Source organism: Phoenix dactylifera, chromosome 7 (assembly GCF_051530095.1).
Source record: "Phoenix dactylifera cultivar Ajwa chromosome 7, Ajwa_hap1_PhDact_Kaust_v1.1, whole genome shotgun sequence".
Taxonomy (NCBI): domain Eukaryota; kingdom Viridiplantae; phylum Streptophyta; class Magnoliopsida; order Arecales; family Arecaceae; genus Phoenix; species Phoenix dactylifera.
In genome coordinates this window covers 35,062,540-35,088,394 of record NC_143196.1, presented here as the reverse complement: position 1 = coordinate 35,088,394, position 25,855 = coordinate 35,062,540, and the positions used below count along the sequence as shown (strand labels likewise).

The window sequence follows — 25,855 nt, the reverse complement described above, 5'->3', positions numbered from 1 at the left end:
TTTTGTGAGGATTGGTATAAATGGTCTTTCCTCATTCTTTATGCCTAAGACTATCGTTGCGAGGTTACAAGTGATGACGATGATTTCTGTGTCCTCCTTTTGAAGGTAGAAATTAATTAGTTATTTATTAAGATTATTAACTAAGTTTTAATTTGATTCAATGCCAAGAGTTCAACAAGGACATGTAGCTTGGAGACGGTGAACAAAAGTTCGTTTATTTGCATTGTGGGAGCTCGTTCAAGTCTTTCTTGAATGACTTGAATGACTACTCAACAAAAAACAAGAGCTTTGGTCTCCTCTCATCAACTTGGAGGTAAGCAAAAGAGGGATTTTTGTACTTTATGAATTGCTCGGATAAATGCGGCACGAATAGGGTATTCTACAATTATAGTAGATTAATATCAAGTCTATACAAAAGCAATTGCTTCGTAATTGTAAAAAGTATCTAATGAGTTACGAATTCGATAAATCCAGTAGAAAGATGGTTATTCTTTGCTCAGACAATTACTTATTCATCAATCTCGTATGAAACTAATAGTTTTTATTTCCTATCTCAAAAAAAAAAATTGTTTTCACTCTGCTTAGCCCTATCCTTTTCTATAGGTATTTTAGTAATAGGTTCTATAAAAACTAGAAGATCCTATTTGGTCATATACTTGATAACAAATTTCCGACTAACAAGCCTAAAGGTTATTTTATGGATGAGATCGATAGTGATGTGAAAATATTGATGATGATCTTAATATAAAAAGCGGCTAAGTGCGGCAAATGTGCTAATTTTGCGTTGTACCTTTAAAAGAGGCATTATTGAGTTTTATTTTTGTTTGACAGATAAGGGAACTGACAGCAACCTGGATGGGAAAGTGGAGACTTTGCAGCAGGCTAACAAAAAGAAACCCGTAACATGGAATGAAACGTAAGATGAGAAGTGCTGACATTTTTTGAATTCCAATAGGTTATGGGATGTGCCAATATAAACTGAAACGTTACGAGATTATGGCAAGACTTCAAATCGTTTTACTGAGTTGATAATGTTGAGCAAGTGTGCAATTTAGTTGATTTTGTTTTATGAAACATGGGAAGGAAAATGCAAGAACACGTTTGAACAACATATATAGTTACATACAAATATCAAAAAAAAAAAAAAAGTCCAATGATGCGTATGGATGGATTGACCATTTTCCCAATTGCTGCAAAAATATGTACCAATGCTGTCACGGTAAATTCTGATCAGGGAGGTAGTCATCTTGCCGGACTCAGGCTAGAATCCAAATCAGTACAATTCTACATGCTATCAAGCAAAATATAGGAAGGATTACAACGATACGATAATTCTCGGGTGCTGTTAAATTTTGAAAATTAAGATTGGCATTTCGTTAGATCTAGGGACGGCGTCACCGTCTAAGATCTCCCCGCGCACCGGGCGCTCGGCCTCTGCCTCCGGCAACCGTCCTCCCGTCGCCGTTGATCCCTTGTGGGTGAAGACACGGGATTCTGGCTCCGTTAGTTCCCGTTTGGTTCTCTTAAACGGCGATGTGACAAATGACTGACGTGGCGCAATCTATAGGATGCTGCGGCTCTTTTATTCCCTCAACCTACCCCCTCCCTTCTTCTTCGTCTTCGTCTGCGTCTGCGTCTCCGCTCTTCCGATCCCGGCTCTCTCTCTCTCTCTCTCTCTCTCTCTCCATTAGAAGAGGTGGAAAGGAAATCCATAGAACCCTAAACCTAATCGGATCTCCGCTCGCAAAATGGTGCTGATCTCTCTGGTGAGAGACTACATCGGGCGGATGCTCCAGGACATCCCGGGCATGAAGGTCCTCGTCCTCGATTCTCAGACGGTAAGGATTCCCTGATCCATGATCATCTCTTTCTTGTCAAGATCCTGTCTCGGTGGATCACTTGTTCGTGTCGGTTGAGCTGTTACCGATGGTTTAGGTCTTTTCTTGATCGACTCCCTCTCGTAAATTAGGGTTTCTTGGCAACATATGTTCCCCGGGATTGATGCGCTTTTGCAGGTTTCGATCTTTTGAACTGTTAAGGTCTTCCGGAGCCGGATGAGATTTTTGGGTTCTTGAATCTTGAATAAATATTTTGACATGGTAGTAATCTTACGCCGTAAAAAATGGCCCTGAGTTGGCGAATTAGTTGAACCTTGTGCGAGCGTCCCGCAAGATGAAAGGAATCGGTGCGTGCCGGAAGCCTAGAGGAGATGATCAATATGCAATAAACAAGTGACATAATCCACTTTGTCAAGGAGTCACTCAGAACGCAGAAGGAAACCCAAAAGCCACCTATCACGAGTGTTTATTGTGAGAGAGTTTTAAATCACTTATCTAAGTTACAAATAATTGCAGATGACTGAATCCAGAGCTCAGAGTCCGTCAGTAAGAGACAGGACGCAATGAAGAACGGCTCCATTTTGTCCATCATCAAATCCTCACGGCCACAGCTGTCGTACGCAGCAGAGACACGTGTAATATATACCAGTGATATCTGCCTGAGACAGTTTGTGATTTCCATCCATGTTTCTCTCAGGAACTTTGTCTGTAATGCAACAGTATCGATAATATCCATACTTGGGCAAACACCAAACACCTATCAGACTAAACCATGGCTCACAGCATGTAGTGCATTTTCTTATGCTTAAGCATCATCTGTCATCCACTTGAATTCTTGAGTGAATAGGAACAAAAAAGCCATATCGTAATTAGTTTACTTCCTAGAAAGATATTGAGTAATGAATCTCATGACAAGATAAGAGATCTTATATTTCATAAACTGGAAATTTGTCTGAGAGAGAGGGGATGCAAGGGTACAGAGGATCATGGCTAACCTTGGTGGTTGATGGTGTCTTATCATGGTGTTTTGATGTGCAGGTCAGCATTGTAAGTGTTGCATATTCTCAATCAGAACTACTTCAGAAGGAGGTGTTTTTGGTAGAACTGGTGGATTCGATGTCAAAAGAATCAATGGCACACCTCAAAGCAGTGTACTTCCTTCGCCCAACATCAGAGAATATTCAGAAATTGCGACGCCAGTTGGCTAATCCCAGATTTGGCGAATATCACTTGTGTATGCTCGTTAGGATCTGATATGCGTATTGTGCTTATGAACTATATTTCTGAAAAAAATTAACCATTAACTTCTGGTATTTGTTTAGTTTTTTCCAACATCTTGAAAATTACCCAAATTCAAGTGCTTGCTGATTCAGACGAACAAGAAGTTGTCCAACAAGTTCAGGTGAGCCGCACTGAGTCTCTCCCTCTCTCTCTCTCCCCCCTACCCCCTCTCCCATCTCTCTTTCTGTCTGCTACTCCATCCCCCACCAGTCCCTCTCTCTCCAAGTTACTCTTATAATTTTCTGTTTGAATTCAATATAGAAGTGCTTCATTCCATCATTAAGTTGATCTTTTACTTATATAATAATTAAGTTTAACTGAAACATCTTTAGAGGTTATTGAGCTACTTAAGCATGTAGTTGGAAAGCCACGCCTATTAGCACTGTCAGAGCAACATCTGTCAAGTTGTAGAAGAAATGGAAAGAAATGGAATTAACAATGATCACCCAGAAATCTTGTTAGACCAGGATCATCAGACTTATTTTCTAGACCAGCTGAGGATGCCTTTTTTTTTTTAATATTTAAAATTGACAATATCTACTGGACCTCTGGAGCTATGTAAATTAGATCTTACCTTGGTTTATTTTGTTGCTTTAAGGAAGAAGCCAGTTGTTTGTAGTTCAGATGAACAACTAGTGTAAGGATGTAAAAGAACATCTAAAAGCTGTGAAATTTTCTTTTCCCTAGCAACTTATTTTTAAGTAAAATAATATTCAGATGAGAGTGGTCTGGACATAGTTTTAGAACTCCATGGTCTGAGTGGAAACCTGGCTGAGTGGGTCAAATTCACCAGCTACATTGCTTACCTTCTATAAAGAACATAGAAGACCGTATGAAACAATTTTGCATTTAGAATCAAATGAACTTAAAAAAGGTTAAAACAAACTTTTAGTGCGTATTTGGACAAACACTTGCTATCCTCAGATGACAGGTACCATTTCACACTTGGCCCCTTTCAATCACCTTTTGCTCTTGGATCTACATGTGGAGTGGGGCCATGCACGTTTCCAAAATACAATACCAAATTCCTACCATACATCTGCAATTCCATGTTCCTCCATTCAGAGGATAAATAATGACAGTGCATATATTTGTCAATTATCTTAATTCACGTCTTATATAGATAATGAAAACTTCAACAAAGAGAGTTTCTGGTTGTCCTTTATGATCACTACTAGTAGCTTACCGTTACTTATTTGACTGTGATCAGTGCTGATGATTCTAGCATTTTTTGCTTTATTTATATGCCCACCCAAAATTTCTCATAACTCTTCCTAGTTTTCTTGAGTTGACTTGTCCTACTCAATTATTTTTGGCATCAATGATCCAATTTTGTTTTCTTAGTTTTTGAACCATGAGTTTAGATGTGTAACAATTGTAAAAGACTGCCTTATTTAACGATAAGAGTATGGGTTTGCGATTGATGGTGATAGTTAACATTGATTTGTTGGTGTGTGTTGGAGTGATAACCATGGTTGATGCACACAAGGAGGGGTTATTTGTGTGTTTTTAAATCTTCATAAAATGGTGATCCATGGGATAATTGCAAATTTTTAGCATCCTTTAATAGTATTTTGTGAAGGGAATACTCAAAATCTACGCTCAAAACCTATATTGTTCATTGCAGAAAGTTATCATGTCTTGCCTTGAGCTCATATCAGTGTAGATTTGAGTATTAGTTTCAGAATTTTCTGTAATCATGGGCACAACATTGTACTTGTACACAATTGGTTTTTCTTTTTATAATATTGATTGTAGCTGGTGAATAATGCTTATGTCATGTGAATGTAAAATGTTTCATCTTATGCTTTCAGACTCAAGTTTTATTATTGCCGTTATTGGTGTGTCTATCAATGTGCTGTCAACATTTTGACTTCTAGTTACCTACCTGTGACATCATATTGTTGTTCACCGCCTTATTTGTCAATCTACATGGCTATTGACTTTGCCAGCTGGCTTGCTTATTACCCATTAATTCCGTTGACTATTTCATTTTGGTGCCCGTATATGTCCCATTCACATTTTCTTGTAATTGTGCGTTACCTAAGTCACCATTCTTGAGGTTCACTCAATGGTCATCATGTAGTTTGAGGCTTCATAATTTGTCTCCTGCTTACCATCATATGTGTCTGGTTGCCTTATGTTACTCTATTTTCCTATTGACTTAGTTACTTGAATCAGTACCATATCCGATTGCAAGGCATCTATTCTGTCCCACTCCAAATTAAGGATAGTTGATTAAATTTTTGAAGGATGTTTTCTATGATATCCCTCTTCTATGTACTTGTTTTGAGTAGGCTTAACCATTGACTAGAAAATGATCCCCTTGTAGAAATGCTATATATATATATGTGTGTGTGTGTTTTGTGTGAAGCTGTTATTTTCTCTTATGGCATTTCCTTTTGCTCTTTCCTTCCTCCCCAGTGTGTTGTAAGGTTTAGGGTTGTTATAGTGAGATCCTCCTGTGCTTCTTTTTCTTAAGACGACTTTGATAATACTTTTGCGGCTTAGCAAAGGGGAATACAATAACATGTGTATCAGAATGTAAAAATTGTTATGGTTGCAAGAAGAGGTGGGCGAGTGATGACTTATAATTAATTGAGGCTGTAGTGATGATACGAGAAGTCATGGTCAAAGCTTTCTGTAGCAGATATCATTAATGGGAAGAAATTTGCATTTTTTTTATTATTTAAAACAAAAGTCCATGGTCTTTGGCGCTAAATAGAGGTGCAAATGAGTTGATTTAGGTCCTGTCCAGGGGCTGGGTTAATTTTAATCAGCTTTCAATTTAAATTTACATACAAGGCTTGCATTTGAGTTTTCTGCAAAAATTGAATCAATCTGGATCATTTAAGGTTAACTAGCCCCTATCCTGACAGGGGCTGGGTTAGCTTTAATCAGCTTTTGATTTAAATTTGATGTACAAGGCTTACATTTGAGTTTTCAGCAAAAATTAAATCAATCCGGGTCGCTCAAGGTTAGGCTTCAATTTTGCGTAGCTTAATTAAAATCATCCTATTAAACAGTATGTTGCTGGTATATACCTAATAAACTTACACGTATTTTTTGAATTAACAAGAGACTTAAGAAAACATGTCATATAAGAAATCTACATAGATGATGTTGTGTTCTATGCTTTTTTTGGGATCTGTCCTTTTAATCATTATCTTAGACTGTAAATGTGTAGAACAAAAACAGCAAGTTTTCAGTCCAGCTACTGAGTTCAATATGTATCATGTATAGGCTTCATATCATATACATTAAACCCAATATCAATAATAGCATTACTTCCGACTCTTGCAGGAGTTCTTTGCGGATTTTTGTGCCATTGATCCTTACCATTTTACTCTAAACATGCACATGAATCACATATACATGCTCCCAACAGTCATAGATCCTCCAAGCTCACAAAGCTTCTGTGATCGAGCAGTTGATGGAATTGCTGCTGTTTTCTTAGCACTCAAACGCCGCCCTGTTATTCGGTATCAACGGGCCTCAGATATTGCAAAAAGGATTGCACAGGAAACTGCAGTAAGTAATTAATCACATGTGTATATTTGCATACATTTGTAGTTTCCAATGACATAAGGAAATCATTTCTACAGGGTGAAAATGTCTTCCTTTTCTTTGCCCTTAACATCATGTCACTTTTTATTTAGTTTGATTATGTTTAACTTGGAACTTTTTTTAACTCTACTTTCTGGTTAAGTTCTGCAGAAGCTTATGTATGAGCAGGAAAGTGGTCTGTTCGATTTCAGGCGTACAGAGATCTCTCCCTTGTTGCTGGTAATTGATCGAAGGGATGACCCTGTGACCCCATTGCTGAATCAGTGGACTTACCAAGTACTCATGATAACAACCTTGCCTCTTAAGTTTTTTGGTCTGCTTAACAGTTAAATAAATAAATTGTTTTACTTTATTCCCAGTTAAATAAATAAATTGTTTTACTTTATTCCATTTACAGGCAATGGTGCATGAGCTTATTGGTATTCAAGATAACAAAGTAGATTTGAGAAATATCGGCAAAGTTCCCCAAGATCAGCAGGTTGTTTCATAGTCATCACCCACCTCCATCACCCCACACTCCCGATCCCAATTCCTTCTAAACATTTCAGTATCATTTGAGCATTGTTAAATATTTTGCTTTCCTGATAGGAGGTTGTGCTGTCGTCGGAGCAAGATGCCTTCTTTAAAGCTAACATGTATGAAAATTTTGGAGATCTTGGAATGAATATCAAGAGAATGGTGGATGAATTCCAACAGATTGCAAAGTGTAACCAAAACATCCAGACAGTAGGTATGTCTTAGTCAAGCTTATGTTTAACAATTAACAATATGCATTGGTTGTCTGCTAATCTTATTACTAATTTGTTCAATTATGTAGAGGATATGGCCAAGTTCGTGGACAACTACCCTGAGTACCGAAAGATGCAAGGCAATGTATCAAAGCATGTGACCATGGTTACAGAAATGAGCAGAATTGTTGAAGAGCGGAAGCTTATGCTAGTGTCAGAAACTGAACAAGAGCTTGCTTGTAATGGTGGACAACTGGCAGCCTTTGAGGTATGTTACATGTTCATTTGTGTTTTGACATTTTCACCCTTTCTAACATATTATTTATTTTAATCATTTATCCTCTGTTTTAGATTCTTGGTACCTAATCGATTGGAGCATGCAGACTAATCATCGTTTCCTATGGCACAACAGACAAATCCCATGTTAATACATAATGGCGCCTAAACATTCCATATCACCAACTTATAGATGAAATTGAATTATTTACATGATTGTTTGTGATACAGTAGTGATGTAGTGTTTTAATCTTTTTATTATTATTATTATTATTACTTGGAGAAGACTTGTGAGGACCTTGGGTTACAATATAGCGAAGTTGGGAATTCTCATGACATATTCTAGGTATATTGCTAAAGAGTATGATATCTGGACTTATCACCTAAACCCGATGTTGACATGACGTAGGTACGGGTATGGTTACAAGTCTGACCTATCGCAAATACCCATGGACATGGGTCCCCAAAAATCTGAGATCAAAGATGGAGGAGAGGGAAGACCAGCGATGGAGAAGAGGGAAGAGAGCGATGAAGGATCAGAGGAAGGGGTTGCAGAGCACCCACTTGCAATGAGGCAGGCTGTTAGTGGGATTGATTGGGCTGATGGGGTTGTCAATGGATGAAGGACAACAGCGGTCAACTGATTGGCTTGGGTGGAGAGGATGTCGGAGTTGGAGGTTGCGACTGAGTTGGAGCCACTGAAAGGGAAGGGGCATAGGGTTAGGGTATTTAATTAGTGGGTAGGTGGCACATGCGGTGTATGTGGATTATTGTAGAGAAGAGAATTTGATAGATGGTTGTGATCCCATTAGCTTAAATTGGAAAATTTAGGTTTCAACCCCTGTTTCGCATAAACTAGGGATAAGATAGATCTGATCCCAAGACACATACTCACACTTGGTACCCATACCCAGATGCATGTAACATAGGTTAAAATTAAATAAATAGAAAATGGGGTGGAAAAATCTAAAATAATGAAATTTATAAATTAGTAGGATGGGTTTGTCAAGCCAACTTAGTGGATGTATATAAACCAACATATTTGATGTATACAAATCTTAGTTTCCACAAATTCTATCGATTCTGTTGGATGCAATCTAAATGAGTTGGATTGGAGGTGAGTGGGTCGGTGTTGAATGGGGCAAATGAGGCTGGGTGTAAGAGTGGTATAGGTTAGATGGTTAGCATCTTTTGTTACTGAGAAGGTTTAGACCGTATTCGCACTGCCTTTCTTGGGAGCTGTTTCTTCCTAAAAACACCGTCCTCATCAGCATGACAAAATGGATGATGCATGCGTTACTTGAAATCTACTTCCTAGAAAATATAATAAAATAACTAGATAACTGAGTGGTGAATTGATTAGTTAAACTTGCATCTTCCTTCAAGAAGGGAAAGTTACGAAAAAAACAAAAAGAGAAAGAGGTAAGAAAGATTATTTGGAGTGGGCAAATTGTGCACCTGTGTTTACAATCCATTGTTACCCAAGCATGAAGTCATTCTTGTGTCAAAGGAGCTTGTTGTATAAGCTTTTCATTCCTTTGTACTTGTGCTAATCTCTTTTTTCTCCAGTGAAAGGTCCTTGACTTATTTGGTCCCACCACTAATTACATATGGTGCTTTTTATCAGCATTCAGGTAACACCCGAATATGTAATATTTGGGTGTAAGGCTGCTTTAGTGGCTTGCAACATTGTTAGCACTTTTGAAGCCTTCATGATATCACGAGGAGAATTAGGTAGAGAACACCAAGTCTAAGAAGTTTATATAAAAGCGAAAATGCACCAACCACTTTATTATATCATATATGCCCACTTTGCAGTCTTCACATATGACAGTGGAACCAGTTCATCAAAGCCCATCTGACATCATATTACTATATCATCATGAAAGCATGCTTGTTCACGTAAGCGGCCAAGTCTCAATCCTGAGATCTAGCGGTAGGTCTAAGGAGGCAAGTAAACATTGGAAGGAAGTCATGGACATAAACTCATTATAGTAATCCTGCTGTTGGAGATCCTTCTGACCCAAACCCAACCAACTAGTGTCACATCTGTTTATTCTAACTTACACCTGACCTATAATTGAAAAAGTATGTTGATGCCTGTTTTTTGGTGTGCTAATACTACCACCATTAATTGACTTTCTAGACTCCTTGGTTTAACACTAGCCTGTCAGTTTGGTTAGCTTTAGTCTGTTGCCCTTGGTTCTGCTATAAGCTCTAACTAGCAAGTTATACCTGTCATTATCTGGCTTGTATTTCTATGATTGTGCCCAAGCTAAGTCCAGTAGGCCTCCCAAAATAAGCAGTGGTGGAGGTGTTGGGTTGGAGTTGTATGGTGAGTTATTTAGACCTTTAATGTGGCAAGGCGTAATACTTGAGGCCTATTTTCTGAGCTTCATCGATTTTTCTTTTGGAGTAGCTTACAAAATAAAAAAAAAACTTTTTGTTGCAAGAAATAAGCAAACATAATTTAATTTGCCGAAATATAATATCGTAGACTTCAAAAATGGAAACATTCTGTAACATAAATATTGAACATGACGTGCTTTTTCCAAACTAATTTTCTGTAACCAAGATGATCTCATTTCTTCTCAAAAGTTCTCTGTAACCAAAATAACCAAACTAAATGAATTATGTGTGCATGGCATCCTATCTATGACTGTATTGTGAATGAAAGTATGTACCACCTATACATGACCAAACTTGGACTAAGCTGATCTGTATGAAAACTTATGGACCTCGATTCAGAGATTCTGAAGTTGCAAATCTGTCATGCATTTTAAAATGTAACAGAATATCATCTAGACATTGCTTGAAATGGAAGATTATTGTCATTATGAATCTATCAGATCTAGTTGATCACCTAGTTGAAACAACAGAGGGTCTCAACATCTCACTTGTTTTCTATTGGGTTGTACTAAGCATTTATCAGTGCAGGTGTCTTTCTGTCACTGCTATTTATCTGTATTTAAATAACTGAACAGTTGTTTCTTCCTGCAGCCTTTAGAAAAGTCGTGTCAATCAGTATATTATTCCCTCCCTCTTTCTCGGGGAAGCAAATTCTGTTATTGTTGCCCAATCTTTATTTTTTCTTAGCATCAGGCTGTCCTTATGCTTTTAGATATAACCCTGATCAGTTTCTCCTAACACCGGTTGTTTGTCTAATTATTTAGACATATTATCTCTTAGAAAGTGATCTTCATTTATTTTCACAAAATATATGATTGGAGAAAAAGATTAGTTATGTGCACTTTGTAGTCAGATTAATTTCAAACCTTTGCTAGTGCAAAGTTTAAAGCCCGGTTCTTTTCTCCGCTGCAGGCTGTCACCAATCTTCTGAACAATGAAATTGTCTCTGATGTTGATCGCTTACGATTAGTAATGTTGTATGCTTTGCGCTATGAAAAGGAGAGCCCAGTTCAATTGATGCAGCTTTTCAACAAATTAGCTTCACGGTCTGCAAAGTATAAATCCGGTGTAATGCAACTAGAACTACTTTTTTTTTCTTGCATTCTAAGCTTTTACATGCTTCCTGCATTGTTTAGCTTCACAACTTGAATTTTGCTCCCCTTCAAAGCATAAATGCTATAGCTAGGCATTGAGAGATTAGGAGATTATATGCTTATCTTGTCTTCTGCAAGTTGCTTTTTCCCCCAAGCATTTAAAAATGTTTGAATTGTCGACAAGATTTTGAATATCGGTGCAGGGGGCTGGTACTGGTTTTTGTTGGAAAAGTATGGTATTGGTTTGTCCTGCATCGGCACTTGCTGCAAGGCTTAGTACCGTCCTATATTGAGATGCCTGAAAACCCATTTTTTTTTCTTTTTTCTTTTTCAAGGTTTATTTTTTTTAATAAGGGTATTGAGATAATTTTGTTTTGCATTTTTAGTGTTTAAATTGTGTTTTAATTGGGTATATGGTATCAGAGTGTCATATCAGTACTGACACCCAATGTTCAATGAACTAGCAATATTTATAAGTGAAAAAATGACAAACACAATATTGTATTGGAAAAAGAAAATGTATTTTTAATACTGGCACCTGCCTGACCCCCTTGTTCCCCCACCACATTTTTTTAGAAAAATGTCGAGTTGTCGGAATGCCCTATGAACCAGTTTTGAATCAGTCTCAGTACTAGGTAGCAACGATGGCGGAACCGGTATCGGGCGGGACGAGTTGGTACAGACCCGCATCGTACTATGCCAGGCCTGTACCGACACAATAGAAGAGACGAGGGTGCGACAGAATGATAGAGGAAAAGAGAGCAGAGGAGGGAGGGAGAGGGAGAGGAAGAAAGAAAGGCCAGCGGAGGCGGAGCCTCCCAACCCCCCCCCCCCCCCTCTCTCTCTCTCTCTCTCTCTCTTTCTCTCTTCTTTTTTCTTCTCCTTCCCCTTCGGCGACGGCAAGATGCATTAGTTTCAATGGTGGAACCGTTCCGGTCCGCCGCTGGTACGGCCCGGAACTCCTGAACCGGGTGGTTCGGGACGGTTCTGCAGATTATATTAAAATCATGATTATATTTAGGTATTTTCTTGAAATTAAGGAATGTTTGTTTGCTTGGAAAAATCTTTGGAAAACTAAATATTTGAAAAAAAAAATGAGTTTTCTAAGTATCCGGATGGTAGGAAAACTAAAATAACACAGAAATGGATTTTCCAAATTAAGCTAAAATTTTCCTTTTTCTTGGAAAACCTTTTTCTTTTTGTTTCTTTTTTCCATTCCATACTTTTCTGAACAACCTAACATACCATTAGATATTGCACTCATAGCAGATCAACCCAGTTGGTTTATTCCATATTTATTTCTGCTCCATTATTCTCTTTCAGTGCTTTGATTCGATAATCTAACCAACATGAGGCAGTTACAAAATGTTCACAAGCGCTTTGATGACTGATGTGTAAACTTGTTAATATTTCGCTGATGATGCTATGAATCAAATTCATGCTTATGCATCTTTCTAAAACCTCAATGGACGATCTTCAAGAGCTCCCGTCCTTTTTCGTCTCTTTTAATCCATTTGAGTTCTTCAAACACATTTTTCAAGAACTTTGGCTTCTTTCTTACCTTTAACAAACCGAGCAAGTGCACCAAGCCTTTCTATTTTACTCTTGTTTTTCCAAATCTAATAATCTCACACTATGATTTGCAGCTTGTCCAATTCCTCCTAAAGCAGGCAGGTGTCGATAAGAGAACAGGTGATTTGTATGGCAATCGTGATCTCCTGAATATTGCTCGTAACATGGCTCGTGGACTCAAGGTTTGTCATATAAAATATTTTCCTATTTATTACATACAGCGGCCTTATGTCAGGTTTTGTTTTTTGTTGAAGGGTGTGGAGAACGTATACACACAACACCAGCCTCTTCTTTTTCAAACCATGGAAAGCATAATCAAGGGGAGATTAAGAGATGTTGACTATCCATTTGTTGGCAATCATTTTCAACAGGGCAGGTTTGTCAGCAATAGCCTCTATTCCAGAATCAACTAAATGAAAACCTAAATACATAATTTAAAAACCGACTTGTGATGGCCCTTGGCCTTCTTTCTGAAAGTATAATTGTCTTATGTCAATCATTTTTCCCCCAACTTGCCAGATATAGGGAGAAGAAAACTTTCAAGTGATAGTTGTATATAAGTCAAATAAGCCTGCTTTTGGACCTCTGTTTAGAGAACCAGAATATTCTATGCAAGAGAATAAGAGTGGAAAAGGAGGACCACCTTTCTCTGCTTTTTGTCATACTAGTTATAATGCATGTGCAAATGCATGTAGCTGCCAACAATTTTGATAATTTTTAAGAAGATTTAAACATATACTATTGGAAGCATGCATGCTACGAAAATAATTTTTAGCATTACTGTAGAGATGTGTTATAATAAGTCTACTAACTTAATATACATTCATATCCTTGAACTTGTCCGCTCAATTAGCATGCTTAAAGATCATACCCTTCCTTGACATTCTTCAAGATCATAATTTGTCCACTGGCTTATGAGTTATTCTTGAAATAACATGGAGTCTTTGATAGTTTACTACCTTGTTATTGGATCTTTATCTCATTTTAATGCAGACCTCAGGAGGTTGTGATTTTCATTGTTGGGGGAACAACATATGAGGAAGCACGCACTGTGGCTCTGCATAATGCTGCCAATTCAGGAACACGTTTCATACTTGGAGGTTCTGTGGTCCTCAATTCTAAGCGGTAAGCCAAATCGATGGCAGTTATTGTTTTAAGTATATATAATCATTTAGTTATGTTTTATCATTTGCTATTTTTAACTTCTTCGGGGGCTAACCTTCATACCTCTTGCATAAATCCATCAATATACTCCCCATGTGCTGCTTACATGCAAATATGGCCACATCTTTTTGTTTGTCAAGGCACATTTTTAATTACAAGAAGTTTTGTTGGCCATGTTGGGCATAATTTATGCAGTTCGAACGTTTTAACAAGTTGCCATCATGCTCTGACCAGACATTAGATGCAAGCTATGGGCAGCCCATATTGGTCAAACCACCTGAATATATGTTGGTAGGAACAACTCAACCATGCACTAGAAAAGTGTTGATGGGCCAAGCACTTTATTCCTACTGCCAAGGGTTTAAATCCTGGTTATGGGGCCTCTCCCAGTTTAGGCCAGATCAGTATGGTATCGGGACAGTCCAGATCTGTCCTAAACAGCCATACAAAACAAGAATAAAGGGATTAACATAACAAAACAAAAGTACATGAGAAAAAAATGGTGTCTTGGGACAATGGGCAATTCCAAATGTAGGAACCAGGATGCATCAGGAGGTCCTGATTTGGAGAGACCCAGGGCCCAGATGCATCCTGGAACCTGGTCTCTCTTTGGTTCAGTACGGTATTGCCAAGATGGAGTGGGACCTTAGTCCTTGCATATTGTATACTAGCCTTTGTTCTGGCTTGAGACATCATTGTGTTTCTACAATTCATGGTTGATAGAAATGGTCTTTCGTTTTATATCTATATCAGTATGGGGGAATAATAGGGAGTCATTACTTGGTGCAATGATAAAAAGCTTGGGATGACAAGTGCAATGTTCTAGCTTCCAGTCGTGGGACAGTCACTTTGTGTGCACACAAAAAAAGAAAAAAAGAAAGGCAAAAGGAAGGTTAGGTCTGTCCTAGTTTGCTTGTGCCCCTTCTAAGACCCCGGATTGTCGGGATCATAACTCGGTATGGCAATTGTAGGTCTGAGTCCTTGGGCAGTTATTTTGTGCAAAAGCAGGAAAAAATTCTGAAGGTCAGATCCGACCTCAGTTTGGGATCATGATTGTGTAATGACTCGGAAAAAAGAAAAAATAAGTATGGGAAAAGAAAGCTACCTTCACTCTTGTTACGTCTGTCTTTTCTTCTTTTGACTATTGATATGAAGTTACTTCTCTCTTTTTTTCTTTTGACTATTGATATGAAGTCCATATGCGAACACCAACTGTTTATGATGTTAGACCACCAGTACTTGGGCAGTCACAAGCTAATTGTGAAAACATAACGCTGTCCATTGCTGAAAGTGTGACAGCCTGGCACGTATTTCATATTCGCCTTTTATTTCGAACTGTTGGAAGAACCATCAGTCAGCTGACAATGTGGTTTATATATTGTGCAATCAGTTCGTGAATTAAGTATCTACTTACGTATTTGATCTGTGCAGTTTCCTAAAAGACCTGGAGGAGGCGCAAAGGATATCTCGAACAAACAGCGTTGTTTAGAGTGAAACTGTTGCTTGTTCAACGACAGGGACTTGAGAAATGCTGGCAATGAATGCTCCCTGCATTAATGATGGGAAATGCGAATTTTGACAGCCAGGTTTTGCAAGATGACCGACATGTGAAATGACTCGATCTTGTATCCGATAAGGTGATCACCATCATTCATTGGTTTCAAAGCAATGATGTGTACAAGGTGTAAAAGATTTTTTTTTATTTTTATTTTTTATTTTTTTTGTATGGTTGTGGACTTGTGGGAGCTGTAGTGTATGCTATTTGAGTACTGGAAAAGATTGTGATGAGCTTGTTCTTCATTTCGAAACTTAGTGAATTGATTCCGATAGATAAGAAAAAGTTTTATTACACAAGCCATTGAATCTGATCTAATTCATGTACCAAATAATCGTACATATTGCATTCAGTGTGCAGACCGTAGTGTTGTCATTTTTAATGATGGTACGGAACTGCTGATGGGCAGAATAAAGGGTAAAAGTTCAGGAATGGTTGATGCTTAGCAAAGATTATTGTGTTACGTCGGTTTGTATGTTTCAAGTATTACAGTATTCCACTATTCTAACATCAATTTAATTTATGAAAGATCCACCAAACCAGCGCACTCGCTTCTGATTTTAGCCCAGGCATGAGCTTGATGTGGAGGAATAGGCCTGCTATCAACTCGGATTACGGTTATGGGGCCTGTACCTGGTAAGAGGGCTCTCGCAGTCTGCAAGGAAACAACTTTAGAGGACACGATAGAGGAAAAAAAAAACGAGGGGCTGAGGGGAATTCGGTTTGTACAGATTTCCAAAAGAAACAAACATCTAAAACAAAGAAACGACTATGTAACAGATCAATCCAAAGTAAAAGTACCTCTAGTCCAACACAGAGCTACCAAAACCAATCCTTTCCAACAGGGTCAGGTCCATGCTAACTGATAGATACAAACGTACATATGCACAACCCTGGACGCTGTTTCGAACATTCTTGTAAGAAATGATTTAGCAGAAATCTCAATCAATATTACTTGATGTACAAAATTATATATGCTCCATAGTTTCCAGTGAATAATATTAAAATGCAAGTGACATACACTGCAGAGCTTTCAGAAAATAAATACTCATGGACATCCAAAAATGGAATTGCATAGAATACAAGATTGCAGGACTGCTGTTGCAAAATGCGTACAACCAGGCTCACAAAATTTCTACAACACAAGCATAGAATACAATATTGCAGGACTGCTATTGCACAACGGTTGCTCCAGCAAAAGATTTGCCGATTGCTATAATCCACGGTGAACTGTTTGATCTTAGCAGAAGAAATGGTTTTATCAGCTCCACATGTACACCTTCATATCATGTTGTCTCAGTGTAAAATTATAAGAAATATCAAATTGCCTGTTCAACAATTGCAGCAAATGAGCCTAATTGGACTTGAGCACTGAAAATATTATGTGCCACCTGATTTAGCATTTTGAGTGCTGCCTGTTGTCATAAAGGATTCGCCGCAACCACACTGTCCTTTTGAATTTGGATTGATAAATATGAACTCTGACCTGCACAACAATAACTATTTGAGACGATAATAAAATGACCTTCTTTTATAGGCCCAATACAAAAAATCATAAAATTAAATAAAGCTACATGATTAATTGGAGGCAAGCTTACTTTAGTGAATCATCTACAAAGTCCATCTTGGTTCCAATTACATGCATGAGAGCTTTTGGATCGATTAATATCTTGACACCCTTTTCCTCCACAAGTTCATCAAATTTCCCTTTCCCATCTGTAGCAAAACAAACATCATTTTTCACTTCATTAGTACCAGGATAAAATATCTGAGCGGGTGACATTTATAAAATAACTCACGAAGGGGAAAGGGAGGTGGGAGGACTAAGGATAAACAGCGACAAGAAACTCAAGTTTGTTTTAAAGTACAAACTACAAAATCCCCCCCCCCCCCCCCCCCCCCCCTTTTTTTGCATGCAGGGGGGTGCTTTTTCTATGGAGAATAATTATGCACATATTGATTGAACTAAAGTCAAGGATGTAGTCTTGTAGCCGTAAATGTACACAAATTATTATCAGTCACACCAGATTTACATGCCAGGCTTCTTACTTGTGGTTGTCCTCTGACATAATATTTTGATCCCAAACTAAAATTCAATCCTTCTGATTGCAGAGCCAAACCATTGACACAAAATAGATTGACCAGCTACCTTCTACCTTGTTAGAGCTAGCACCCTAAAGGCCTGCATACTTTGAGAAGTTCAATCACATAGAAACTTCTTTGTTATAACGTAATCACCACAATGAATGACAGGTTAACAGCATTCACGGAACTGCTGACATGACCATCATATGGATTTTCACCAATGTTAATCGCCTTGAGAGAAATACTTTACTGAAAATCTGTCCTGCAGCCAAAAAGCATAACTGCTACCATTATTGGTACTAGTCCATCAACAGTTCAAGGAAAAAAAATCCACCATGGTTCCCACGAACTAGTCTAATGCAAATGGTAATGATCTCCCAGCAGACAGCTGAAACACCTAGACATCGATATATCTGCTAGAGTCTGCAGGAGATCTGCCATGTCACCGAAATTTGAGACAATACATGCTGTAAACCTACAGTTAATTTAATTATATACTTTCATAAAGTGAAAGCCACCAGCTAGGAATATAAGTACAATAACTGCTGGCTTATAAACTTTATTCAGATCTTTCTTGTTAAGATAATCAACATGTAGCACAAGCCTTTCTCAAAACATCTCATGCAGCCCATTCAGACAAGGATTTTGGCAGTCTTTCATACCAGTGTTGCTCCCCATATTTCTATCCTCGATCATTTTGCACCCTGTGAATGCATTTCAGACTCCATCTCTTCTGCTACGCTCTTGCATGTCCTCATCCTTTTCTTGCTCGACATTTAATGCAATGCAAGATCGTGCCACCTGCTGTAGTATGACAAAACTATTCTTAGAATTCAACCGTTACCTTACTCAACATTGATCCACAAAGCTGGCTCCATTGCTAATTAAGGTTGAGCTATGTGACTGTTGTGCGATAGTCTAGCACGACATCACTGCTTCATCTACACCTCAATTTTTATATGAAGTCTGAGAACCCTTTAAGAGGAATAATCTAAGACATGACGAACTTGATAGAGCTAACTAGGAATTACAAGAATGGACAGAACGATATGAAAAGAAACATATGGACTCAACATATATAATTAACTGAAATAACAAATCAACTATCCAACATTCAACACTAAACTCTGTGCTCTTAGAAAGATCTAATCAAGGCAGCTAAAGGCGGGCACAGAACCACCTAGGAACCTGGCACTTTCTGGGTTTTTTCAGGCTAGGCAGCTGCTGGAGCAGAGCACCTAGGTTGGCACCTAGGCAAGCGCCTGAACACCTAAGCATCGTTTGCTTGGGTAGGTGCCTCTCTGATAGGCCCTTAAAAGGGTTTTGCTACAAAATTCATTCTCTCTTCGAGTATAAACCAGATGTTTCAAAAAAGCAATCAGAAGGCCTGCATACTTTGAGAAGTTCAATCACATAGAAAACTTCTTTGTTATAACGTAATCACCACAATGAATGACAGGTTATCGGCATTCACGGAACTGCTGACATGACCATCATATGGATTTTCACCAATGTTAATCGCCTTGAGAGAAATACTTTACCGAAATTCTCTGTCCTGCAGCCAAAAAAGCTTAACTGCTACCATTTTTGGTACTAGTCCATCAACAGTTCAAGGAAAAAAAATTCACCATGGTTCCCACGAACTAGTCTGATGCAAATGGTAATGATCTCCCAGCAGACAGCTGAAACACCTAGACATCGATATATCTGCTAGAGTCTGCAGGAGATCTGCCATGTCACAGAAATTTGAGACAATACATGCTGTAAACCTACAGTTAATTTAATTATATACTTTCATAAAACTAGTGAAAGCCACCAGCTAGGAATATAAGTACAATAACTGCTGGCTTATAAACTTTATTCAGATCTTTCTTGTTTAAATAATCAACATGTAACACAAGCCTTTCTCAAAACATCTCATGCAGCCCATTCAGACAAGGATTTTGGCAGTCTTTCATACCAGTGTTGCTCCCCATATTTCTATCCTCGATCATTTTGTACCCTGTGAATGCATTTCAGACTCCAGCAACCAACTTTAACCTCGTCTCTCCTGGTTAAACTCTGGCTTAGCACTCTCATCTCTTCTGCTACATTGCTCTTGCATGTCCTCATCCTTTTCTTGCTCGACATTTCAATGCAATGCAAGATCGTGCCACCTGCTGTAGTATGACAAAACTATTCTTAGAAGTCTACCGTTACCTTACTCAACATTGATCCACAAAGCTGGCTCCATTGCTAATTAAGGTTGAGCTATGTGACTGTTGTGCGATAGTCTAGCAGGACATCACTGCTTCATCTACACCTCAATTTTTATATGAAATCTGAGAACCCTTTAAGAGGAATAATCTAAGACATGACGAACTTGATAGAGCTAACTAGGAATTAAAAGAATGGACAGAAGGATATGAAAAGAAACATATGGACTCAACATATATAATTAACTGAAATAATAAATCAACCATCCAACATTCAACACTAAACTCTGTGATCTTAGAAAGATCTAATCAAGGCAGCTAAAGGCAGGCACAGAACCACCTAGGAACCTGGCACTTTCTGGGTTTTTTCAGGCTAGGCAGCTGCTGGAGCAGAGCACCTAGGTTGGCACCTAGGCAAGCGCCTGAACACCTAAGCATCGTTTGCTTGGGTAGGTGCCTCTCTGATAGGCCCTTAAAAGGGTTTTGCTACAAAATTCATTCTCTCTTCGAGTATAAACCAAATGTTTCAAAAAAGAAACAAATAGAAAACATTTAACATAATTAAGGAGTGTCTCCTAACAACTTAATTTTAAATGTTACAGCCTGTATCCCTTTAACATTATCCGTGTTACAAGGAAAAGGGGTTACAGAAGAAAACAGACAAAAAGGGGAAGAGGAGGCAGTGATTGGGGCATTAGCTAACAAATACTAAAAGGAAGTGACCCATGAGGACAAATGTTTATGTCCTTCCGTCCTTTTAAGTTTTTTCTTTCTAACTTCTGCAGTCCTCATTTACTTTTCTTTGCCCCCCCCCCCCTCCTTTTCTCTCCTTTGGTCATACTCTTATCCTTCAAAGTAGGCCTTACTTCTCTTCTCCCTTTCCTCCTCTGTTCCAAAGAGCTTAACGTCAAATATAAAAATTTTAAGATCTGCTCATGGCTATCTTTCTTCCTTCCCTTTAATTGGCATGCTGTTCTTTAGAGATATGCAAGCTCTCAACATGTCTCTTTTTGGCACTTCATACACCTGTATTGGCATTCAAAATTTTTCCTTGCATACAACTGTCTTTTATTGGTATCCATAATTCTAGATAACTGCCTAAATTCCTAGGCTTTTTCTGCCTAAGCCATTAAGGGGGTCAATATCTAGAAATATGACAGCCATGGATCTAACCACTGTAGCCTCAAAGCCTAAAACTTAACCAAATAAGTAACTAATAATCCACACATTAATATAGTCATTGGGGTTCACTAACAAAAAGGATACAATGTAGTCCAAAACAAAAACAGACCTCCACAGTTAAGAGTTGGTTGTGATCGCTCAATCTGATGGTCAAAATATAATGTCCATATCTTTTACATGTTCCAGATTTTAGGTATGCACATAACCATCCAAAACTTGTTACGTGCATTCATCGTGAATCATGTCAAATATGTAGAAAATTACAACCCATTTTACTGTAAACAATTGTTTCTATTTGCGTGCCTATATGCCAACACATGTGAATATGCAAAAAGTGAAGAACTCCGAGAATAGATATAATTGCCTATACATATATTTAATGATGAAATAACATAAATAAATTCTGAATAGAAAATTTCAAGAAATAAGCGATTAGATGAACTAACATTATATTGTAGAACCTAAAAATTCACTAGCTAAACCCGAATATGCATGTTAACACATCTTTCTGGAAACCAGTGGCATGGTGCAAATTGATAGTAGTTCACTTCGGCCAAGTAAATGAGATTAATCAATCTAGGAGTACACCAAGAGACTGCTCGATAACCAATCATCCTATCCTTCTGAAATTTTTCACATGGGCGGGAACTGATAAGTAGAAAAAGTTTAGACAGGAATGCAAGCTATCAGGAAAGGATACTGCTCTCCTGATATGAGTTTTGTGGGCTACCCGAATCAAGAAAGGATCCCATGGCAACCCCCCTACCCCACACCCGCGCCCACCCCAAATCTCTCACACCTCTTCATCCTTCTGCCTAATTTCAGCATACCCTTCACACAGACAAGCTCTAAAACAGTCTTGATATAAAATATATTCTCCTAATAACAAAGCAAGAAAATTTAAGACATTGAGACCAATAAATCCCTTACCATAAAAATAATAATTCGAGGAACTACAAAAATCAATGAAGTCATGATGCATAAATGATTTTTTTTCTGAACTGTATCGGAAATATTCACAAAGAAAAATAATTATAAATAAATTAGCTCCTTCCATTTGCCATCTTTAAATCAATGTGACAATGTCAGATTATCTTTTTCTTTACCATCATTCGTAGCTGCTAAAGAAACAAATTTAAAAGGTAAAAAATTGAATAAATAAACTGCAAAGAAAATGTGAGAAACCAAACCAGCATAATTGAGGGTGTAGGATAAACCATTGCAACCACGGGCCTTGACACCAAGCCTAAGATATGGGTGCTGACGGAGGTTAAGGAGGTGGCGTATCCTAGCAGCAGCAGCATCTGTCAAAGTCAGGGCCTGCTTACGTACAGAAGGCACTGCCCTCTCTGCCATGGCCTTTAATGCAGAAGAAGCCATCTTTATAAAGTTTTCAGGCAGCAGCAGCAGCTTAAAGTATCAGCCACAAAGGTTGCTGTCAAAGGCGAGGATGCGTTCATCATCAGTCAATATGTGAGTCATATATAAACAAGAAAGCACTAATAACAGAACTGATGATGGACAATGGGTTCCAAGTAGCCAAAGTAACATGTGAAACAATAGTGGAAGTATTGCTGGAAACATAAAGTGATGTCCAAAAAAACCATGCAGAACGTGTGTATGATGGACATATAGCGCCCTTAGCACTATCGGAAACTGGGTTTCATGGTTATTTGTGATCAGCCTGTCAATGCATTTTATTTTCTTGCTCTAAATTTCTATATGACATTACAGCCACAGCATTTCAGCTCGGAGTACTGCCACCAACTGCAGCTCCATAGTCCATAGCCCAAAGCCCACTAAGTGCCCTGTCCTATATGCCAGTTAGATATCAGTGCAATAAAAGGGGGTAAGTGATTCCATGTGGGATTGGATCCAAGAGAGCCATTCAGATCATTCACCACTGAATTGGAAACAGGGAATGGAGTTGCAATCTGAAAATTTTTCCTTTGGCTAAAGCTGTGTGTCTTACTCCAGAGCGAGGGAGCAAGCAAGAAATAAACCTTGAGTTAAGTTGTTCATTTGTTTGCCATGTTTGACTATAAACCCATTTCAGGTATTTATCTTCAAATTCTTCCATTTCGTAAACCCCAAAAACGAACCAAATAAACTGCATTCAAAGGCAAGGCTGCATGTATACCAAATGATTGTCTATCGACAAAGTTTACCATAAAAAATATCAAATCTAGATACATAAAAGAAATGAACTAAAGTCCTAATTTAGACCTTCGTTTTCCATACTGACTTGTTTACAGCAGCTAGGCTTTCCAGTTAAGGTGATGGGTTACTTATCAATTTTGCCTTCTTTTTCCCTCTAATTTACTTTAGACAGTATTTCTTTATTTTTTTGCGCAGAAATGTGACTTGTAAACAATTTTCGTTTTCTTCATTCGTTATATTCTTCTTCTTCTTCTCCGAAAGAAAAAGAAAAAAAAAACCTCAGCGTCTCCTAAGATCATCCCCAATAAATTATGAAATTATTTGAAGAAAAAAAAGGCAGAAAAAATACTCGTCGTTTAAACAAACGATAAATTAGAAAAAGTAATGGGAGCGGAAAGAGATCGTTCATCGCGGCTGATCGATGAAAAGATTTCAACTCCACGAGTGTTCCCAATTATATTGAGGCCATGACGAGAACAGCCAACCTTAGCCGTCTTCCTAACAAAGAAACCGACTCCCAATCCCTAAAATTTTTACGACAAATACATGCGCCAAACCTTAAAGAGAGATTTCCAAGATTATAACCGAAACAAATATAAACTTCTAACACGAGAGAAAATTCGAAACATTCAGATTAAAAATACCAAAATACAATTCAAGAAAAGATGGTGAAGATGAATTCGTTGACGGACCTACGGGGAGATGAATCGATCGTCTCCGAAATTAAGAATCCGCATCGAATTCAACGATGAACGGAAATAATTTTGGATCGATGAGGCGGACCCCGACCCTCGGTTCCTCTTCTCTTCTTTTTTTTTTTCTTTTTCTTTTCTACTTTCTTTCAATGTTTAAAATAAAAAGGAAGGCAGGCAGGCAGGCTCCTTAGTCCTTCCCTTATATCGCTCGAAGTTTCCAACCCAAGAATGGGCTAAGACGATGCTTCGCCTCCATCTCGCTGACACGTGTACTTCTTTTTTATAAATAGCCATGTAGGTTTACTGGTAGACAAAACGGCGACTTTCTATTGGGTCGGATCTGAATACCTTCCAATCCGAACCCGTGTCCCTCGGGGCGTTTGATTCACAGATTTCGACTAAACCTTGTCCGTTTATGAACCCTCACAAGGGATCAGACTCACAAGGAGGCACTCGTGACATTTTCATCCTAAATAAATCTAGCCTTGGTCTAGATTCGAGACAGAGCATTATTTAGCAAGCTAAATTTCCTTCATATCCTCTAAATAATTCATTAAAAACTTTTTTTCATTTGATTTCCCACCAAACACACATATAGATAGCTTTAATGAAAATAATAAGTATAAATACAACTACTACATAAATATAGAGGCATAGGCAATTAATTAACAGTACTTTTTATGTTACTCATGAATAAATGAATTGCATATGAATTCATCCATCTTCAAATTATACAACTTCACGATTCAAGGCAAGGATTTGAAACAACAAAGTTTCACAATTTTACAATAGGATAATAAATAAATTTTCATGTTTGTACTAAATCACGATCACGCTTTACATTCGGGTATTATAAATATGACACTTACACCTTATGATTGGGAATCAGCAATATCATGCTTATGCCCTATGACTGGATATCTAAGATGTCTCGCTTGCACCCCATGACCCATATGGGTAATGTCATGCTTACATCCCATGATTGGGCATCGATAAAATATTACCGGTCCAAACTTTGATTTTAATCCATACACATATTCACATCCAAATCCAGAACAAAACTTGAGCATGCTCTAGGTACATGCAGAATCAATCATAAGTTACATGTATTGTAAAAACAATATTTTGGTTCGGCAGTAACACTCATTCACAAGTACGAACCATCCCAAAACCATATCATATCTGATTCCCATTTAAAGGAAAATGAACCAACAAATCATATTTCATCCACTTCTAGAATTAGATTACCAAGCCTTACAAAATAGAGCTATAACTTAATAAAAATGTTAATTCTAATAAAAGCATTCGAAACTCATTCCACAGTATAGTCAAACCACAAGTAGTCATAAATACTATTAACGAAAATAATTCAAGGTAATAAAGAATATGGTTCCTACAGCAAAACCAGATTTTAATGACTAAGCAAAAAACAAATGGTGCATGTGAGTGAGAGAGAGAGACTAATCTTTACTATGCAACTTACGCGATCAACCCTTAAACCTGAAATTTAATAACATCTAAATATTAATAAATTGACTTAATGTTGATATCTAGCAATTCACAAAATTTAATTATTTCATGAAAGCAAGGTACGCTATCACAGCCTAAAATCCATAAGAAGAATGGCTCAATTAGCTTATCTAGCCACAGTAAATTATTCTAGAAATCGCCATGTATCCTTAATACCTAATTCTTAACTCCTAATATCTGTCTTACTGCTAGGATTTCTCCAATCTTCCCATAAATCTTTTTCATTTTCCTTGAGGTAAATAGTATGAATTTACAATTAGTTTCATTTGAACATTAATGCTACCTATGCTCGGCCAGAACATTGCTAGTATTCTAATGCTTGTGTCTTAATGAAGCTAATTCCGGATTTGGTAACAGCCTAGTAGGTGTGCAATTTTATCAGATTCCTCAGCCAACATTGCTATATCAATTTAGTTTTATGATTCGATTGGAGAGAAGAAAGAATTTTCTCAACTTGCTTCACTCGATTCTCTAAAAAAAATTAGAAAAAAGATGAAAAAATTATGAAAGTAGGGTTTACGTTT

The 25,855-nt window shown here is 37.8% G+C and overlaps 2 protein-coding genes across 7 annotated transcripts; one reads left to right on the top strand and one right to left on the bottom strand.

The window, feature by feature from the left end:
- The first annotated feature begins 224 nt into the window (after nucleotides 1–224).
- On the top strand, nucleotides 225–15,769 carry VPS45 (vacuolar protein sorting 45). 4 transcript variants are annotated; one of them, XM_088701943.2, is made up of 14 exons: nucleotides 225–313; nucleotides 832–916; nucleotides 2,877–3,072; nucleotides 3,161–3,240; nucleotides 6,423–6,650; nucleotides 6,837–6,962; nucleotides 7,084–7,164; nucleotides 7,275–7,416; nucleotides 7,504–7,682; nucleotides 11,012–11,167; nucleotides 12,840–12,947; nucleotides 13,020–13,141; nucleotides 13,759–13,890; nucleotides 15,361–15,769. In XM_088701943.2, the coding sequence occupies exons 3-14, from the start codon at nucleotides 2,955–2,957 to the stop codon at nucleotides 15,416–15,418; spliced, it is 1,530 nt and encodes a 509-aa protein (XP_088558069.1). In that variant the 5' UTR covers nucleotides 225–313; nucleotides 832–916; nucleotides 2,877–2,954; the 3' UTR covers nucleotides 15,419–15,769. The 4 variants fall into 4 exon arrangements, with proteins under 4 accessions (XP_088558069.1, XP_008784936.1, XP_026659080.1 ...); XM_026803279.4 differs by lacking the exons at nucleotides 225–313; nucleotides 832–916 and adding exons at nucleotides 1,617–1,838; nucleotides 2,016–2,473; XM_088701942.2 differs by lacking the exons at nucleotides 225–313; nucleotides 832–916 and adding exons at nucleotides 1,617–1,838; nucleotides 1,970–2,473.
- Nucleotides 15,770–16,412: 643 nt separating this feature from the next.
- Nucleotides 16,413–23,973, bottom strand: LOC103703750 (iron-sulfur assembly protein IscA-like 1, mitochondrial). Of its 3 annotated transcripts, none has more exons than XM_008786711.6 (5): nucleotides 23,799–23,973; nucleotides 22,137–22,381; nucleotides 17,083–17,200; nucleotides 16,876–16,970; nucleotides 16,413–16,763 (listed from the first exon to the last, which is right to left on the bottom strand). In XM_008786711.6, the coding sequence occupies exons 2-5, from the start codon at nucleotides 22,324–22,326 to the stop codon at nucleotides 16,657–16,659; spliced, it is 510 nt and encodes a 169-aa protein (XP_008784933.4). In that variant the 5' UTR covers nucleotides 22,327–22,381; nucleotides 23,799–23,973; the 3' UTR covers nucleotides 16,413–16,656. The 3 variants fall into 3 exon arrangements, with proteins under 3 accessions (XP_008784933.4, XP_008784934.4, XP_088558078.1); XM_008786712.6 differs by having other exon boundaries at nucleotides 22,164–22,381; nucleotides 23,799–23,941; XM_088701952.2 differs by having other exon boundaries at nucleotides 16,732–16,970; nucleotides 23,799–23,941.
- Nucleotides 23,974–25,855: the final 1,882 nt, after the last annotated feature.

Coding starts and splice junctions, on each gene's coding strand:
- VPS45 (XM_008786714.6), top strand. CDS start 1,749: ATGGTGCTGATCTCTCTGGTGAGAGACTACATCGGGCGGATGCTCCAG. Junction 7,683..11,011: donor GACAACTGGCAGCCTTTGAG/GTATGTTACATG, acceptor TCTCCGCTGCAG/GCTGTCACCAATCTTCTGAA. Junction 12,948..13,019: donor ACATGGCTCGTGGACTCAAG/GTTTGTCATATA, acceptor TTTTTGTTGAAG/GGTGTGGAGAACGTATACAC.
- LOC103703750 (XM_008786711.6), bottom strand. CDS start 22,326: ATGGCTTCTTCTGCATTAAAGGCCATGGCAGAGAGGGCAGTGCCTTCT. Junction 16,971..17,082: donor TTTGTAGATGATTCACTAAA/GTAAGCTTGCCT, acceptor ATTGTTGTGCAG/GTCAGAGTTCATATTTATCA. Junction 16,764..16,875: donor CACTCAAAATGCTAAATCAG/GTGGCACATAAT, acceptor CATGATATGAAG/GTGTACATGTGGAGCTGATA.